The sequence below is a fragment of the Beta vulgaris genome, chromosome 3, assembly GCF_026745355.1.
Source record: "Beta vulgaris subsp. vulgaris cultivar EL10 chromosome 3, EL10.2, whole genome shotgun sequence".
In the NCBI taxonomy this organism is placed as follows: domain Eukaryota; kingdom Viridiplantae; phylum Streptophyta; class Magnoliopsida; order Caryophyllales; family Amaranthaceae; genus Beta; species Beta vulgaris.
Genome location: NC_079204.1, coordinates 38,884,279 through 38,903,824, shown reverse-complemented (window position 1 = coordinate 38,903,824; position 19,546 = coordinate 38,884,279). Strand labels below are relative to the sequence as shown.

Genomic DNA, 19,546 nt, shown 5'->3' with positions numbered 1-19,546 from the left:
CAAGGGGACTTTTAAAAACACTTAGGCAGAAATACTCATGTAGTAGACCAACTATCAATAGGATATGGACTCTTGCCGGAAAGCAGAGAATAGATGGTGTAGAGGTCAATGTTGCAAGTAGAAAATTGGAAATTGTGGGAGAAAGGTAAAGTTCACATATGATGAAGCCTTGAGAGGGGTACCTCTAAAGCAAAGGACAACCATCAGGTCCTTTGCTATGGCCTTAGAGGTTAGCCTCTTAACTATTTACATGCTGTTAAAAAGAGGTATACTCAGAAGCCATACAAACTCAATCAAGCCCAAACTCACAACAAAACACAAGGTAGCAAGAATAAAATTTGCGTTGTCTCAAATCATACCAAAAACAATGAATGAATTGTCAAAGTTTAGTCATCTTTATAACATGGTTCATATTGATGAAAAATGGTTTTTCATGAACAAAATCACACAAAGATTCTACTTGTTATCAGAAGAAGAGGACCCATATAGAGCATGCCAATCAAAAGCATCCATTACAAAAGTTATGTTCTTAACTATCATAGCAAGACCAAGGTTAGGGCCAACAGGGGACATAATATGGGATGGGAAGTTTGGTATCTTCCCCTTCATAGATGAGGTTGCAGCACAAAGGTGGTCAGCTAACAGACCAGCAGGTACAATTGAGAAGAAGGCAAAGCAAAGTATTACAAAGGAAACCATAAGAGAAATGATAATCAACAAGCTTCTGCCAGCAATTAGAGCAAAATGGCTAGAGAATGGGTGCAAACAGATATGGATTCAGCAGGACAATGCTAGACCCCATATCCAACCTAATGATGCTGAGTTTTTGGAAGCATCTAGACAAGGTGGTTTTGAAATTAACATAATCTGCCTACCAGCCCAGTCACCTGACCTTAATGTACTCGATTTGGGTTTTTTTAAAGCCATTCAATCAATTCAACATTAGAGTTTTCTAGACACAGTTGATGAGTTGATTGAAAGTGTTGAGATGCATACATAGTGTATGATCCTAGGATAATCAACTATACTTGGCTACATTTGATGTATGTTATGGTGGAGATATTGAAGGTCAAGGGGGGAAACAATTACAATAACCCACACAATTCCAAAAAAAAAAGGACAGATTGGGTCTACTACTAACTACTGTTGAAGTTTTAGAGGAGTTGGTAAATGACATAATGTGCTCAATCAAGACATTGTGTATGGGCCTCAGCCATTTGAAGCAATGGAATTGCTTCCAAAAGATCAGTCGGGGCAGGCAAACATTAGTTTGACACATAACCACAACTTTTTGTTTAGTATAGAGGTTATATGGCCCTATTTTGTAAAGTTATGACCTTTTTTTGTAAAGTACATAGGTCAATGCATTCACATCATTTGGTTTCCACAAGTAATGCATGTAAGGAACATGTTTGAAGAAAAAGAAAGGCTTGGTTCTTTCCCTCAGGTTGTCCACAATCACCAATATGCACATAACCATATTTAACTTCCTAATAGCCACATCCAACATGCAAAATTAGTCAATGCATTGGTGGCATAAGTGGGGGAAAGCCAATACATGGACTATGTGAAACTTAAACTTGACCTCATTCATCATTGAGGATAATTAATTCATCATCCTCTCATGCAAATTTTAATTATTTTACATTGTTTGACACAAGTACAATAGACATAACACCACCACACAATTGCCTCGTCAATGTAGAGACAAATTAAAATGCTAGGGGCACATTGAGAGGAAAAAAAGGTTGAAAGCATTTATGGTGTAAAAAGATCATCATCATAGGGAAATCACAACCACGGCAACACCATCATGCAAACACAATACCAAACACACACTAAAATCACAACCACATCAAAACCATCATGCAAAATCAGATCCAACCACACACTCAAATCACTCCATAAGAACTCCAAAAATTAAAATCACAACCACATCAGCACCATAATGCAAAATCAGTACCAAACACACACTGAAATCAGTCCATAAACCCCAAAATCACTACATCACAATCACAGCAACACCATCATGCAAACACAGTACCAAACACATACTGAAATCAATCCATAGACCCAAAAGTCACTCCATCACAACCACATCAACAACATCATGCAAATAACTAGAACTAACCTAGTTCAAATACAATCATCATACTAACCATCATACAGATGACCTCAACCAATAAAGAGAACTAATCATAAAGAAACAATGACCTCACAAGTACTAATAAAGCATAATACCAACAAATATCAGAGCCAACATGACAAAATCATTCAACACCACACATAAATTCATGAAAAAATCAATTTTAAGAGATAAAGTTAGGAACGCTTCACCAATTCAGAGGAAAACATGAGTTTCAATTTTTTTTTCCCCTGCATTTTCAGAGCTTTCGGCAACATAGATTGAAGTTTGAATTTCGGGGATCTCATCTGCAGACTTTTGAGGCGAAGATTCAGGGGACTCGTCAAATTGCAATTTCCTATTACCCAAGCACGCAGATCTCGAATCAACCGTGGCTTCCACCACAATTTCTTCCTTTTCCGGCAATTCCAATTTCGATGTTGGTGTTTCAGAACCCCCTACGCACATAAGGGAGTTCAGTAGATGTGTAAGATGAATCGTGGTTGGCACGACCTATCAAGCGCATCCGCCTCGATTCCTCCGAAGAATCCATATCATCACAACTAAACAAGTAATCCATCGTAATCCACGAAGAAGACATATTGAAACAACAAATGGAAACGATAGAAAATTAAGAGAGATCAGTCTTCAAAATCCTAGATTGGACTTTTTCAGAGAGACGAGAGAGATGAATTAGAGAGAAGAGTTAGGGTTCTTAAGTGAGAGAGGAGAAGTTCAAGATTTAGGGTTCTTGAATTAGAGAGAGATGAGTGAGAGGCTAGAGGTGTGTAGAATAATTGCAAGAATAAAAAAAATTGCAAGAATAAAAAAGAGGGAACCCTAATGTAATTAATGATTGTTAGGTTGGTGGTTAGAATAATTAATAAAGGTAGGTGAGTTTAATTGTAATGGCAATATTCTAATAATTCAGTATTTTTTTTCCATTTGTGAAAATATGTCACTTATTATGACTATTCCTTAATAGGAAAGTGACTCACTTAAAAAGAAATGGAGGAAGTATATATTGTAATTGTAAATGGATAATTACTTAATATATGAGTGCTTTATCTTATTATTCACATATGTAAATGTTAATTGTGAATGTCAAATATCTTACTTGGTTAAAGTCTTGAAGAGTGTCTAAAACTTGAAATCAAATTTCGTCTATACCATTTGCATTCAAAGGTCTCTGTATACACCAACTATATATAAACAAATGCTAACGACATGGTTCTTGTTGTGAGAAATAGAGAGAGAAGTTATGCAAATATATCAGAGAGTATTGTATTGCATTGATGTGTAAAACGGATTTCTTACACTGGTATATATAGGCAAAGTTTCTACTGTGCACAATTGCAAAATTTTCAACACGGGAGAAAATTACCTGACATGCATTAAATGCACGCAGGAAAAATGGACTTCGCACATATGTGAACAGTGGACTTCACACATGTAAACAGTGGAATTGTTCATTCCACTGTTTCTCAACACTCCCCTTGAATGTCCACTTATAAGTCATAATAGACGTTGTCTCATTAAGAATCTTTGTTAGGAAAAATCCCGTGGGAAAAATCCATAACTAGGGAAAGAGTACAACTATTATGTATCCTTATATGCTTAAAATCAACTGCCTCATTAAAAACCTTGTCAGGAAAAACCCAGTGGGATAAAAACCTGATCGAAGGGAAAAAGAGTGCAGCGCATATAATACTCCCCCTGAATCTAGCATATATCATGAAGATGACGCATTCCAATTTTTCGGACTAATTCTTCAAATTTCTTCGCCGGAAGGGATTTGGTGAATAAATCTGCAAGATTCTCACATGATTGGATTTGTCGAATGTTGATCGTCCCTTCCTTTTGGAGGTCATGAGTGAAGAAGAGCTTTGGTGATAAATGTTTAGTTCTGTCTCCTTTGATGTACCCTTCGCTTACTTGGGTGATGCATGCAGTATTGTCTTCGTAGATGATAGTTGGATTTGTTGTTATTGTTTCCATCCCGCATTCTTCTTGGATATTCTTGATCATTGACCTTAGCCATACACATTCCCTTCCAGCTTCATAAAGAGCAATTAATTCCGCATGATTTGATGATGTGGCCGTCAAAGTCTGCTTTGTAGATTTCCAAGATATTGCAGTACCTCCATAAGTGAATACATATCCGGATTGAGACTTAGCCTTTTGTGGGTCTGAGAGGTAGCCAGCATCTGCATATCCAATGAGTGACGCATTGGGTCTTGACTGATAGAATAATCCGAGATCTTGTGTTCCTCGAAGATAACGTAATAAGTGTCTGACTCCATTCCAATGTCTCTTGGTTGGTGCATTGCTGTATCTAGCTAACAAGTTTACTGAAAAAGCTATGTCAGGTCGAGTATTGTTAGCCAAGTACATTAAAGCCCAATTGCACTTAGATATGGTACTTCAGGACCAAGAATCTCCTCGTTCTCTTCTCGTGGTCTGAATGGATCATCTTTCTCATTCAGGGAACGCACTACCATTGGAGAACTTATTGGGTGGGCTTTGTCCATGAAAAAACGTTTCAGGATTTTTTCTGTATAGTTTGATTGATGGACAAAAATCCCATTTCTTAGATGTTCCATTTGCAGGCCAAGGCAAAATTTTGTCTTCCCGAGATCTTTCATCTCAAATTCTTTCATCAAGTATTTTGCAGTCGCTTCAAGTTCTCTAGGAGTTCCGATAATGTTCAAATCATCGACATATACAGCAATGATCGCGAATCCTGATTTAGATCGCTTAATGAAAACACAGGGACTGATTTGATTATTTTTGAATCCTTCTTTCAATAGGTATTCACTAAGACGATTATACCACATTCTTCCAGATTGTTTTAACCCATAGAGTGATTTTCTCAATTTTATTGAGAACATCTCTTTGGGCATGCAATTTTCTGGTAGTTTTAGTCCTTCAGGAACTTTCATATAAATATCTGTGTCAAGTGAGCCATACAAATATGCGGTCACTACATCCATCAATCTCATTTGCAATCCTTTCGAAACTGATAAACTTACCAGAAATCTTAGTGTAGTTGCATCGACTACTGGAGAATATGTCTCATCATAATCAATCCCTGGCATTTGCGAGAAGCCTTGGGCTACTAATCTTGCCTTATATCTAGTAACCTCATTTTTCTCATTTCGTTTTCTCACGAATACCCATTTGTACCCAACTGGTTTTACACCTTTTGGTATTTGGGTTATTTGACCGAATACTTCACGTTTTTCAAGTGATCTCAATTCTGCTTGAATTGCCTCTTTCCATTTTGGCCAATCTTTTCTACGGCGACATTCATCAACTGTATTTGGCTCTACATCATTTTCATCGTATGTCATTTCAACCGCTATCGAGTAAGCAAAAATTTCATTCAAGACAACATCTTTTCGATTCCATTGTCTCTTTGTAGAAACATAATTAATTGAAGTTTCATTGTTGTCTAGCTTTCATGTTCCTTTTCTTCTGGAACACGTTTCTCTTCATTTTTGTTTTCATCATGCTCTGTTGGGAGATTTATATTAATTTCGTTCGTTGTCTCCCCTTGCCTTTTCATTTTTCTCGGTTTTAAATCTTTAGAACCGGGTGGTCTGCCACGTTTTCGACGTGCTATTGACTCATTTTCAATTGCCTTATTGTCATTAGGAATTTCAATCCGTTCCGGAGCATTCGCAGCAGGTACATGTGACTTTGTCACTTTCTTAGAATCTGTGAATGCATCTGGCAATTGGTTTGCAATACTTTGCAGATGAACAATTTTCTTGACTTCTTGTTCACATGAATTTGTTCTCGGGTCCAGAAACGACATTTGCGATGCGTTCCATGTAATTTCCGATTTTATATTTTGTGGGTCCACTTTCTCTCCCCCTAAGGATGGGAATACCGACTCATTAAAATGACAGTCGGCAAATCGAGCCGTAAATAGATCACCAGTTGTTGGCTCTAAATATTTGATAATTGATGGAGATTCAAATCCAACATATATTCCCATCCTTCTTTGTGGACCCATTTTAGTACGTTGGGGGGAGCAATAGGTACATGTACAGCGCACCCAAAAATTCTCAAATGTGAGATATTCGGTTCTCGACCAGATACTAATTGTAATGGTGAGAATTTGTGATAGGCTGTCGGCCTTAATCTTATCAATGTTGCCGCATGTAATATAGCATGACCCCAAGTAGTAGATGGCAATTTTGACCTCATTATTAATGGTCTTGCAATTAATTGTAGTCTTTTGATTAATGATTCAGCAAGACCATTTTGTGTATGTACATGAGGTACAGGGTGCTCAACAATAATCCCAATAGACATGCAATAGTCATTAAATGTTTGGGATGTAAATTCCCCAGCATTGTCTAATCTTATTTTCTTTATTGTATGATCTGGGAATTGAGTTCTTAATCGAATTATTTGAGCCAAAAGTTTTGCAAATGCAACATTTCTGCTTGACAGAAGGCTCACATGTGACCATCGAGTAGAGGCATCAATTAATACCATGAAATAACGAAATGGTCCACATGCAGGATGAATAGGCCCACAAATATCTCCTTGAATTCTTTCTAAAAACATTGGAGATTCAGTGGCAATCTTATTTATAGATGGTCTGATTATCAATTTGCCAAGTGAGCATGCAGAGCATGTTAATTCATTTGACCGAGGAATTTTGACATTCTTTATAGAGTGTCCATTTGAGTTTTCAATGATTCTATGCATCATTCCTGTGCCAGGATGGCCTAATCGGTCATGCCATAGAGTAAATGATTTTATTATCTAACTTCTGGTTAGATATCATATTAATTTCAATCGGACGTATATCTATGCGATATAGTCCCGAGGAAATTGCTGGCAATTTTTCATAGATGTATTTCTTGCCGTTTTTCTCTGCCGTTAGGCATATGAATTCCTCTTTGTTCATCTTCATTGTTTCCACTTGGTAACCATTCTGACGTACATCTTTGAAACTTATGAGGTTCCTTCGAGATTTACTCGAATATAATGCGTCATTAATTATCAATTTTGTCCCATTTGGAAATATAATGCAAGCTTTTCCAGAGCCTTCAATTAGCTTGGCTGTCCCAGAAATTGTACTAACATTTGCTTGGAATATTGTAAGTTTTGAAAAATACTCTTTATTTTTCAATATGGTGTGTGTTGTCCCACTGTCCAGGAGACATTGTTCTTTAGTTCCAACTTCTGATGAATTCATATCTTCATAAATAATAAATACGATGATTAGTATAAGAAAAATACGTATTTTTATTAATAATAAAGGAACAAATACATGAAAGTGGATATTGAAGCAGTTTAAATAAACTAAGCACATTAATCGATTGTGATCTAAACAAACTTATTTTCAACTTCAGCATCATCCATAAAAAAATCTGAAACATCAAGGCTGGGCATGGATGTAGTGGCTTCATTAACAAAGTTTGCTTCAGCATTTTTTCCTTTGTTTTTTATTGAAGCTTGATATAGATCTACCAAATGTTTGGCAGTACGACATGTGCGGCCCCAGTGCCCAGTCATGCCACATCTATGGCAAGTATCATTTCCTTTATAGGACGCTTGCCTCATTTCCAGATGATTGTCCCCAATTTTTATCAGAATGTTTAAAATTATTATTTCTTGGGGAAAATCGGCCTCTTCCACGTCCACGCCCTCGGCCACGGTAATTACCACGTCCTCTCCCACGACCGTTGTAATTACCGCGTCCACCACTATGTATAGCATTTGCTTCTGGTGGATTAGAGCTTTCTATAGCATTTATCTCATGAGTGGCTGAAGACCCCGTAGGTCTAAGATTATGATTTTTCAGCAAAAGATCATTATTTTGTTCAGCCACAAGTAGTACTGAGATTAGCTCAGAGTACTTTTTGAAAGCTCTGAACCTGTATTGTTCTGCCAATATGATATTAGAGGCGTGGAAAGTGGAGAGCGTTTTGTTTATCATTTGCTCTTCTGTGATGGGATGATCACAATATCTTAACAATGATACAATTCTAAACAATGTTGAATTGTAATCACTGACCGTTTTAAAATCCTGGAACCTCAGATTGGTCCAGTCATAATGTGCCTTTGGGAGAAGCACATTTTTGTGATGCCCATATCTTTCATTTAGGCTATCCCATAGTTCTTTTGGATCATCCACAAGTAGATATTCACTTTTTAAACTTTCATGTAAATGATGTCTTAGGAGGACTAAGGCTTTTGCCTTTTCTTGTACAGTCGCAATTTTAACTGATGCGGCTGTTGTAGTTGCATCCCCTTGTTGGGTTGTCACATCTTTAATTGTATGTTCCAGTCCTTGGGCCTTTAAATTCATTTGGGCGTCCACCGTCCATTCTAAAAACTTTTGCCCAGATAGATCTAGTATGTTAAATTGTCTTTTCACTAGATCTCCCATTCTTTTGACTACAAATAGGTAAATATTTGAAATTAGTAATGATGATAAATCACATATATATATTATCTCCCCCTGATTTATATCATTATTATTATAGATAAATAATACAAACAAAAAAAAAACTAAAATAGCGTACAACAATAATGAAGCTAAGCAAAAAAAAAACAAGAAAAAACCAAAAAAAAAATACAACAAGTGAATAAAAAAAAAAACTTCCTAAAATGCACTTAAAGACAAAAAAAATTGATATTCATGTGCATTTTTCGCCATTCTTCCGGGGGAAATTTTTTTTTTGCTCCTATTTATGTATTAGGAGATATATCATTAATGCCATGAGGAGGAAAAAGAAACCGGCTATAAGAAATAAGTAGAGTTTTATTTTCCTAAAATCCTCTTCAAAAGAGGAAGATGAGGGTGGAGGACGGTTGTCGTCGGCGTTAAACATGGTGGCCGGAAGGTTGAGGAAGAAGGAAAAAAAATTTGTGGGTTTAGAGAGAAAAAAATCGGAAGAAGATAAGGGATATGTGGTGAAAATGGGGATGGTAATCCGCTTTTATAGAGGGTTATCCCTAACTGTGCAGTTCATATACAGTTAAAAAATATACAACGCAATAAAATTCTAATATTGACAAATATATATTAGAGCATGCTAGTAAATTGGTAATATAATATATGTAACTATAAATGCAAAAAAAAGTAGAAGATTAGAGACAATAATATATAATAATGTTCTGAATGCTTGTTCCCTGCATACATACGACATTATTGCACATATAAGACATAATAATGCTATCACTTCACTAGGCCGTCCATATAGGTGGCAATAAAAAAATTAACCTGTCCATATAGGCGGTTTAAGAGCAGATAAAATAAAATAACGTAAATAAAATGTCCTTGCCCTCCATGAAGGTGGCGTTAAAATTATTTGTTTTCTGCGTTAGTAGTATGGTGACGTTTACTACTAGTTTCTTCCTGTTCATCTCTATCTCTTTTATTACTTTGATTTTCAGCTGGTTGTATAGGAGGGTTATTATTGGTGTTGGGAACAGGGGTTTTTGGGTTTTCTCTGGTATGAGTATTTGTACCGTTGTTACGGTTACTGGGTCGGGGCTGTATTACAGTTCCCCTCGCTGGGTTGGTAGTGAATGGCACATTGTTTCGCTCTATCCAAAAATAAATACCCGAGACAGAGACATTGTGTAAAACAATGTTAATCCGTTACTTTGTTGGTCCATGTTCGGGTAGTAAAAGGGTTGGGCTTGGAAAAAAAATTTAAACTTAAAAACAAAATGGATGTAAAAATTTTAAAGATACCTTAAAAAAAATTTCCGGTAGAACACTCGTGCTGATAACGTGTTGTGAGAAATAGAGAGAGAATTATGCAAATATATCAGAGAGTATTGTATTGCATTGATGTGTAAAACTGATTTCTTACACTGGTATATATAGGCAAAGTTTCTACTGTGCACAATTGCAAAATTTTCAACACGGAGAAAATTACCTGACATGCATTAAATGCACGCAGGAAAAATGGACTTCGCACATATGTGAACAGTGGACTTCACACATGTAAACAGTGGAATTGTTCATTCCACTGTTTCTCAACAGTTCTGTCCTTTATTGAAAACGCCTTTGTCCCAACTTGAAAGCCCACATCACATTTTTATGTTGTATCCTCTAGTTGTAATGTATGATTTCCCTTCCTTTTTATTTTTGGCCAATTTTATCAAGTAATGGATGTAACAGGAAAAAAAAACTTTCTTAAGTAGCGAGTTAGCTTTACATAACGAAAATCACAACGAGAAGGTTGTGATTTTCATTGCTGTATTACGTAATGACATGTCGCGGAACGCCAAGTTTAAAATAGGCTACATAACAAGCTTTGCTAATAATTTTATTCCAAGCTGCTAATAATTGTCCAAAATTGCCAAGTTGAGCAGTTTTTGTTAGTGTACCGGGCCTGTGTTAGTGATTGTAGTTAGGCCAAAGTTTGCGTCACTCAGTATAGTTCTTCAATCCTAGGAGGCTAGGACTTAGAGCCTGACAAAAATTACAAAACATAAATGTACAACCCAGTACCCACAGATAGGGTACGAGCTTAACCATGACAAACCTACTAAATCAACTCTTCTACACCTGCATCAGCATAATGAAGGCAGCACTGCTCAAGTGGACGCTCATGTATAAGCCAATTACCAATTGTAAATTCTCAAGTTCACATCCTAGAAGGATTAAAAAAAATCTCCCAGCGACACTCAAATAACTCCAATATATGAGCATTTCTTCAAGAATGACGAGCAAATGCCATTCAAATATTTCGATGATTTACAGTACCTGCACAGGCTGCACTGGTCAAATTATTGCTTAGTCCACCTATAATCATAATGATCCTGTGTTAGGCCAGGAAAGTGTACTATTAACCTGACGCTGCACACTAGTAAAAGCAAAAACAATTACAAGATATATCTATATAGGTGACATCTCATAGAATCGGGTTAAAATGAGACAAGTAAAAGAGAGTTTCCTAGCATAAACTAGGCGCCAAAAACATTCGTAGCCACCATCAAAAACAAATGCAGGGCTCTAAAGTGAATTAGGTGAACATTCATCAGCACCACCTCAGCCAACTAAAGCCTTTTTTGTGCAGTATACAAGCCAAAATTCTGCTTCTTTCCCTTGAATCATGCAATGCTGTCTATACTACTTCACCATGTCTGTCCAGGGTTGGCCTGCACACATAAAAACATCGCATTCAATAACAATACCAATAGACACAACTAAAGACAATAATTAACTAAATGGTATATGATGATGCCACATATCCGGAGGAATAGTCAAGCAGATAGAGCACCCATAAACATATTCTAACAAAATTTAGGTGTTAGATTCTGAATCCCATACAGCAGAACTCCGTGCTTTACTCTCCTAAGTTTCACTACATAACTGACTTTCACAATAAAGTTTATCTCAAAAGAAGTACTTTCCTTGCTAAATTAATCATAAAAGGTTTGCTAAATTCAACATAAAAAGGTTTGCTATATCCAACATAGAAAGGCAATCTGATCACTCTCCTAAACACAGTATCTATTCACGCAGTCAGCAGTCTACCAGCTTAACAGTGAAAACAGTTGACAGCAAATGTCAACTACTTGCACTGCCACCAAACCTACATGTTTTTATGTCTCTGTCAAATATATCCTCATAACTTGAGTAGATTTTAAATCTCTTTGAGGTTACTGAGGAAGGTTTAAAGGCTCAATGCAGCCAAACAATTCTTGCCTTTTCTTACAAATTGGGACCCAGCAAGGAGCAGGGGATCAGCCTTCAATCAGATAGCATACAAGGCGAAGACAAACTGTCACTTCATGTTGAAATAGATATGACAATCAACAGAAAAATTTCTAAGGTAATTGAGACAATCTTCGACACAAATAAAGAGAAGAGTTAGTAGCCAGCAAGACACACCAAAGTCATCCTATTTGCTGATGGTGGAGACATAAGATACTGATAAGCCTGCATGAGGTCTTAGCATCAATTAATGCAGCCATTGTGTTTGCTACCAAAAACTTATACTAGAATTTGTTGAAATAATGTTACTGCAAACCATGTAAGACTGACTTCACCAAAATTGCAAGCATTGCAAATTTCACAGGAGGTTTCCTAAACTGCAATTAAAGAAAAACTTTATTCCACTCTTCCAGACTTCTGCTTTAATTCTCCTGTGTGTAGGATAATATTGAACAATCACAAACAGACTAAGGCAGCTTTTTTTTTTTTTCATGATGAACAGTATACTTCTCAGCTCCACAGTTCCATACATGAATCTCTTCTCACTAAAACATTCATGAACATAGTATATAATACCAGATGTTTACTGTAGTGCAGAAAAAGCAGAACCGAACACCTTTTTGGAAGAATAGCACGCCACCAAGGCATAAGCTGACATTGTTGCTTATAAGATGGTGGGGGCCCATTTAGTAACTACTTATAAAACCAAAGTATGCTGAAAGCATAACTGCAATGGCAGAAAGCCTAGAAGCTGAATGCTAAAATGGTTATACAACAATGGACATGTGCCCAGCTCTTTCACAATAAATCCCCAGCCAGACTGCCCACCATCAGGGTGAGCTTCAAATCAGATTGAATTTCTACAGTTCTGTTCTCAAAGCTAAAACTAACCAGACAACGCATTCAATATAATCAAATAAATTTTGACTTGAATATATGCCGCAGCACAGACTTTCACCAGGATTCCACATTAATTGCATGCTGCAGCACTGACATACACCAGTTGAAAAAAATGTTTAACAGAGAAGTAATCTCTGAGTTCACTTTCCAGTCCTGAAACATATAATCAAAATTTCTATAGAAATCGAAATGCAAAACACACAATACAACTGCTTGATATCATTCTTACTAGAATTTACTAATAGATAGATATAACATTGAAACTACATTGTAAATAGCAAGATAAGAAGATAGCCTTCTGATGACCCCTCCCATGAAAAACAACTAAAATCCACTTTCACATAACTAAATTATTATTTCTCTTACCCACCTTTTGAGCACATTCACCCCTCCCAAATAAAATAACTGAAATCCACTTTCATACCACTAGATTGCTTATTTCTCTTACCCACCTTATAAGCATAGTATGTCATTAACACCCTGAAAGTTCAACATTCCAAGTAGCAGATACATCCGTATAGAGCACATGCACGCACGCACACACAGCACACCACACCACCCACCCGCACACGCACACACCGCGCAAATACAGACCCGCACCCACACCCGCCCCCGCGCCCGCCCCCGTGCCCCCCCCCCCCCCGCCCCCCGCCCGCCCCCCCCGCCCGCCCGCCCGGCCGCCCCGCCCACCCAACATTCCAAGTAGCAGATACATCCGTATAGAGCACATGCACGCACGCACACACAGCACACCACACCACCCACCCGCACACGCACACACCGCGCAAATACAGACCCGCCCCGTGCCCGCCCGCCCGCCCGCCCCCGCCCGCCCCCCCCGCCACCCCCCCGCCCCCCGCCCGCCGCGCCCCGCCCCCGCCCACACACACACACACACACACACACACACACACACACACACACACACTAAAGAAATTACATCATCAGAGGCATGACCCAAAAGAAGATTTTTGATTTCCTATTATAAATACATAACATGACAAACAAATCTAGCATCTCTTCATAAATAATAGATAACCGGTACAGCGGTATTCCCTTCCAGGAGATTAAGTAGTGTTGACTAACACAAATTAATCCATGTAAAACCTATATCAAAGCCATTACATTTTGAAGATTAAAATAAAGAAAAAACTGTGAATTGAAAACTAGAGCCTGTGAGGCAAGAGCATGGTAATTTCTATTTTCTACCCACCTGCAATTCAGGTCTCCTACTAATTACAATGAACGCAACAAAATCTACAACATCTACATTCTTTTAGTCTGAATTCTGCCATCATCAAATAAATCCATCACTAAAAATTGATCAGCACACACTACAGTGAAGGAATGGCCCTCATAAAGTGATAAAACAGCTAAGTAGCACATAAAAAGTTGACATTTTCTAAGAGAAACCAAATTAAACTGCCAAGCTCATGAAAATTCTACAAACATATAACACAGAAAAAACAGTCGTATCAGCATGCAGGCGAACATTTTACCCTAAAAATTGACAAGATGTCAAGTGCATCATATCATACACACAAGTAAAATGGCCTTTTGGGGGGGGGGGGGGGGATATTAACTGTTCCTGGACACATAACATTTCATTTCAGAACTCCTAGACTCTGAGAAATTAACAAAATACTAAATCGATCTTTATATATATACACGTGTTTAATTAGTTTAATCAGCAACTATGAAGAGTAGGGGTGTTAATGAGCCAGGGTGGCTCGCAAACTATTCGAGCTCGGCTCGGTCAAAGCTCGGTCAAAGCTCGGCTCGAGTTCGAGATCGGCTCGCGACCTTAACAAGCCGAGCCAAGCCTAATAGAGTTCGGCTCGAAAGCTCGCAAAAATGTTCGAAAAATTTTAAAGTACAAATTTTTATACATTAATTTCTAACCCAACTTGAATTACAATTTGAAGTCCACTTTAAAAATATATACCAAATTAAAATTTTTAACCCAATTAAAAGATACAAACTAAGGGCTTTTTTCTCAGCCCAATTAAAATTTAAAACAAACCGACCATTAAAACACCAAAAACAAAAAAAGCACTTCAAGTCTTCAACATTCATTCAGCCGTTCACTGCTGCACTTCTTCAAGGGTTTTCGAAAACCCTACATCCCCAATCTCCAGTCCAGTTGACGGCGGCGACTAGCGCAACTTTGGCGGCGACCAGCGTCTTCGGCGGCGAGCAGCACTGCGTCGGCGAGCAACATCGTCTTCGGCGGCGAGCAGGATGACAGGTAATGTGCATCGTTTTCGTTTTTTTTTTCGATTTAATCTGAATTTGAAATTTCTATGTGCCTTTGTATGATGAATTCGAAGTTTTTCTATTTAATCTGAATTTGAAGTTTTTTGATTTAATATGAATTCAGAGTTTTCATATGTTGTTTATACATTTTTTTTTGAGTTTGAATGGTTTTACTGCACTTGGGTGGGAAAGAGTTTGAGTGGTTTTTGCTTATTTATGTATTGTCTATACATTTTTCGATTTACTGCACTTGTTTATACAATCTCTCTACTGAAAAACTATTCAGTCGAGTCTTACATGAAGTAACTGTAATTTCCTAATTGATGTTTCTGAATTTCAGTCGAGTTTATACATTTACACCACTTGATATATTAATGTTTCTGAATTTCCTAATTGTATCATTCAACTATATATCAGTCTTCTTGATATTGCACGGTTTTCTTGATTAATCCTTCTAAATTCTAAACTATATATCAGTCTACTGTCTACTAGATTCCTTGTTTTTCTAACGGATGCTTATAAAATGATTTATAACATTATTAAACAGCAAAAGAGGGATTTGGTATAATTGCTAAAAATTGTTTAATCCTCTTGATTTATAATCTTATACTTTTTATTACATTGTGTTTTTATAAAATTATATCTTCATAATATTATTCTAATGTATGTGTTAAACATATTTTGTAGGTCTTATGGGAAAAAAAACATGAAGATTGGCTTGGACTTGGAAATGAATGTCAAAGGAAGAGGAGTTGTTGTTTGTGTGTTTGTGTAAAACTTTGTCAAAGTTGTTGTGACTTGTAAACTTTGTTTTTGATGTGAACTTTGTTAAATTTGTTATCAACTTTTTTTTCTTTAAAGTTTGAACTTTGAAATATGCATTTCGTTCGTTGGAAAAAACTAGAAATTCGATATTGGAAGCAAGTGTGTGGTAATGTACTAGAAATATTTTCGAGCCTTTTCGAGCCGAATAATTCGCGAACTTTTTCGAGCCGAGCCTCGAGCCGAGCCGAATTTTTTTTTTCGAACTCGAGCCGAGCCCAGATTTTCGAGCTCGACGAGCTTCGAGCTCGAGCCGAGCTCGGACCCTCACATTCTCGAGCCGAGCCGAGCCTGGTCCTGTTCGGTCTCGGTTCGGCTCGTTAACACCCCTAATGAAGAGTATGAACCCAGTGAATTGATGTAAGTAATTTCCTCTTCCATTATTAGTCAAATGCAACCTTCACATGGGTGGCAAGTCAGATGCATTATTCATTCATTACATCCAGGAAAATTTACAGAACTAGCAGCCATTGCATAAACGTAACTCGGAGCCAAGAACGACAGTCTGTCCTGTACTGTGGCAGTTAGGCTAAGTAAAATGGGACTCTGCTACCATAGATGAATATCAAATTGTGACAATTCAACACCGTAAAGCCTTTCGTTTCTAAAGTAGGAACAATAACGAGGTATAAACTTGATTCACTAACCTTAAGCCACTCAGAAACTCTGGAGCTTATCACAGTGCGGAGTTGGGAGATTACGACTCCACTGGCGGCGTTGAAGTTCAATGTGGCAGTAGCGTCCAAGCAAGTTTTTATAGTCCTGAATAACATGTTCCTCGATATTTTCTCGACCTGCACTTCCTATAGGATAACTGCGATCAAAGTCTGGCGACTTAACAAAGAACTCAACCCCATATTTGTCTGTCACTCGAGGAAATTGATAAGAATAGTTCCTTTGTAGAGAGTACTCAGGCTCAGAAAATGGCAAATACGCAAGCAACAAGATCAACAAGAACGGCACCAGTTGTAGGAACACCATGAGATTAGGCCCTCCACCATTACCATCCGTCCTTTGCTGAGTGCCCATTCCCCTAGTTCTATAGACATGAGCCGTGCGAAACATGTCTGATTGGCCGAAAAAGGCCCTAAAAATTTCATCAGGGTCAAACTCATCATCAAAAAAGTCATTAGTCCTCCGCCTGCGCCTTCGAACATTATGTTGTTGATTATACTCAAAGTCATCAACAAGACCAGTTTGATCATACTGCCTCCTTGAATCCTCCTCACTCAAGCACTTAAAAGCCTTACAAACCTTCTTAAAGGCGTCCTCTGCACCGGGGGCTTTATTCTTATCAGGGTGAACCTTCAAAGACAGTTTCCTATAAGCCTTTCTAATCTCCTCCACTGAACAAGTCTTCTCTACCCCGAGTGTGGCGTAATAATCCTTGTGTTTGTTAATCTGCTTGATCAATTTGACATGTTCCTCAGTATAATTCCGCTCTCCGTTGGAACCCTCAGCAGTTTTAGCTGCCGATGAAACCCCAACCCCGCTCCTATCAACATGATTTCCATTCTCAGAAGGGCCAGGCCCCGTCGAATCGATCTTTTCACAAGCGGCGATCAGATCATCCACAGACAATGTGTGATTAAGCCGTTGTGCAATTCTAATGAATTTTAGAGCACGCTCTCTATTACCAGATGCAATCGCTTCCTTTGCGATATTCATACACTTTAATGCTTCATCCTTATTGCCATCCATCACTTCCACAACTAATAAAAGCTTGACTTAATTAGAGCCCTAGAACTCAAACTCCAGGACCCCCAAAACCCTAAAATTATTCAAATTAATTATCTTTAAATTTGAGAAAAGCTCGAATTTCTCAGATGCGATCGAAAAGAATATATATGTAGATCTAAGTTTATCACATGCCGATCAAGTTGACCTAAAATTTGCCAAAAAAAAAAAAGAAGTCAAATTGGGGATTTGATTGAAATTGACAAGTAATTCTGCAGTGATGGAATTAATTTGGAATTTGAAGAAATCAAAAACATATAGATCGAATTAGAAATGGAAATTAGAGAGCAATTTGGATTACCTTACGAGACGTGGCCCATGTAATCGATGAGAGAGAAAGAGAGACGGAAGGCGTGGGAATAGTAAAACTTGCATACAAGTCCCACAATGAAGCTCAAAACAAATATCTGTGCAAACTTGTAAAATTGCGTAAGGAAATGGGAATTGGGATTCTATCAAAAAACAAAAAGGGTAGGAATTGGGATGATATGAGACATCTGCCTATACTCAATTTCTTTTTTCTTTTTTCTTTTGGAGCATTGAGAGCTTATTGTCACGTCATAAAATGCTATAAAACATGATTAATATAAATAAATAGTAACTAAGATAGTTTTATAGCATTATAATTATTGTGTATTATAATTATTGTGTATTATATTTAGACGGAAACCCTCAAAGAGTATTAATTAATTAAATCACTCAAAGCAAGACTTACAATAGAGTCCGGAAAATCATCCACCTACACTTGTTTCCCACTCTCCCAAGGCTGGAAGTGAGCTAAATCATGTACAACGCGGTTTTCCGACCGTTTAACAAAAGACCAATAAACTAACATAAAGGAAGAAACAACATGAAAAATATCCTCAATAACAAGATGAAAATCACTCGACCCTTGCACATTTGGTTGGAGCGCTTGAATCACCGCCAAACAGTCACTCTCAATCTCCACCCTTTCAAACCCCAACTCTTTCGCCAGCATCAACCCTCCAAGCACTGCCTTCACCTCACCCACACGCTGCTCCCATGACACACAAGCTTGGACTACAACACACACACACCCCCCCCCCAACCTCCCCTTCGCTGCATCTACAAACGACACCTAAACCAGCACCCCTCTCCCTCATTTGCCCAGCATCCACATTGATTTTCACGTGCCCCTCACCTAGAGGCTTCCAAACATATGGGAAAGCAGCACTTCTAGCTCACCTGCTTGGGCCCCTCCCAAGCCTCTTTAAACTCCTCTTTTGTTTTCCTCACATATTGCTCTATAGTGGGAGGCTCATCAATGATACCTTCCATCAAAGCTTGACAACGAGCTCTCCAAATTCCCCAGCACATCGAAAGAAACAAATCTAAACTTTCAGCATCCAACTTCTTAAAACACCACCCCCACCAACCAGCTACCCCACTCACACCCTTACGATGGCTCCACATCAAGATTGCAAACCTCCCACACTGATTGGGCAAGCGCACACGAGAACAAAGCATGGAGCCCGGATTCCTAAACTCCACCAAAGATACCACACTCAGCTGAAATTTGTGAGATGCGACGACTAAGACCCATCTAAGTGGGAAGAGCCTCTTATGCAGTGCGCCAAGCAAAAAGTTTTACTCTAGGAGCACATTAACACGATACACCTACTGCCACAACTCATTGACAGCTCATTAACACGCCAATTCGGTGGCAGCACATACAACCCCCCGCTAAGCCCGATAGGCAGAACGAATCTTCTAGAGTTCATTTTTTCTCCAAATCCCAGCAAAGAACATCCTCGGGCAATCTCCTACTAATTGGGATGCTTAAAATTCGGTCGACTTTAAATGGCAAAAATAATTGAGAGAGGAGCTCCCCCATTCCATACCTTTCGGATCGGGTCAATCAAGGCTCCTACTTCCACATCTTCTTATCTCTAAAGCCAATTCTCCCCCTCCACCTTTGGCTTACATAATTGTTTCCATGCCACCTAATGAATCTTCCTCTCCCCATTCTTTTGCCCCCACCA

The 19,546-nt window shown here is 38.2% G+C and overlaps 2 protein-coding genes across 3 annotated transcripts; one reads left to right on the top strand and one right to left on the bottom strand.

The window, feature by feature from the left end:
* Positions 1 to 367: 367 nt before the first annotated feature.
* LOC104884520 (uncharacterized) lies at positions 368 to 946 on the top strand. The gene has a single exon (XM_010669193.2). It carries the CDS (start codon positions 368 to 370, stop codon positions 944 to 946), a length of 579 nt encoding a protein of 192 aa, XP_010667495.2.
* Positions 947 to 10,800: 9,854 nt separating this feature from the next.
* Positions 10,801 to 18,021, bottom strand: LOC104884518 (chaperone protein dnaJ 49). 2 transcript variants are annotated; one of them, XM_048641453.1, is made up of 3 exons: positions 17,845 to 18,021; positions 16,454 to 17,577; positions 10,801 to 11,269 (listed from the first exon to the last, which is right to left on the bottom strand). In XM_048641453.1, the coding sequence occupies exon 2, from the start codon at positions 17,505 to 17,507 to the stop codon at positions 16,464 to 16,466; it is 1,044 nt and encodes a 347-aa protein (XP_048497410.1). In that variant the 5' UTR covers positions 17,508 to 17,577; positions 17,845 to 18,021; the 3' UTR covers positions 10,801 to 11,269; positions 16,454 to 16,463. The 2 variants fall into 2 exon arrangements, with proteins under 2 accessions (XP_048497410.1, XP_010667493.2); XM_010669191.4 differs by having other exon boundaries at positions 16,454 to 17,691; positions 17,845 to 18,020.
* Positions 18,022 to 19,546: the final 1,525 nt, after the last annotated feature.

What these genes read in the sequence shown, in the direction of transcription:
- LOC104884520 (XM_010669193.2), top strand. Translation starts at nt 368, where the DNA reads ATGAATGAATTGTCAAAGTTTAGTCATCTTTATAACATGGTTCATATT.
- LOC104884518 (XM_048641453.1), bottom strand. Translation starts at nt 17,507, where the DNA reads ATGGATGGCAATAAGGATGAAGCATTAAAGTGTATGAATATCGCAAAG.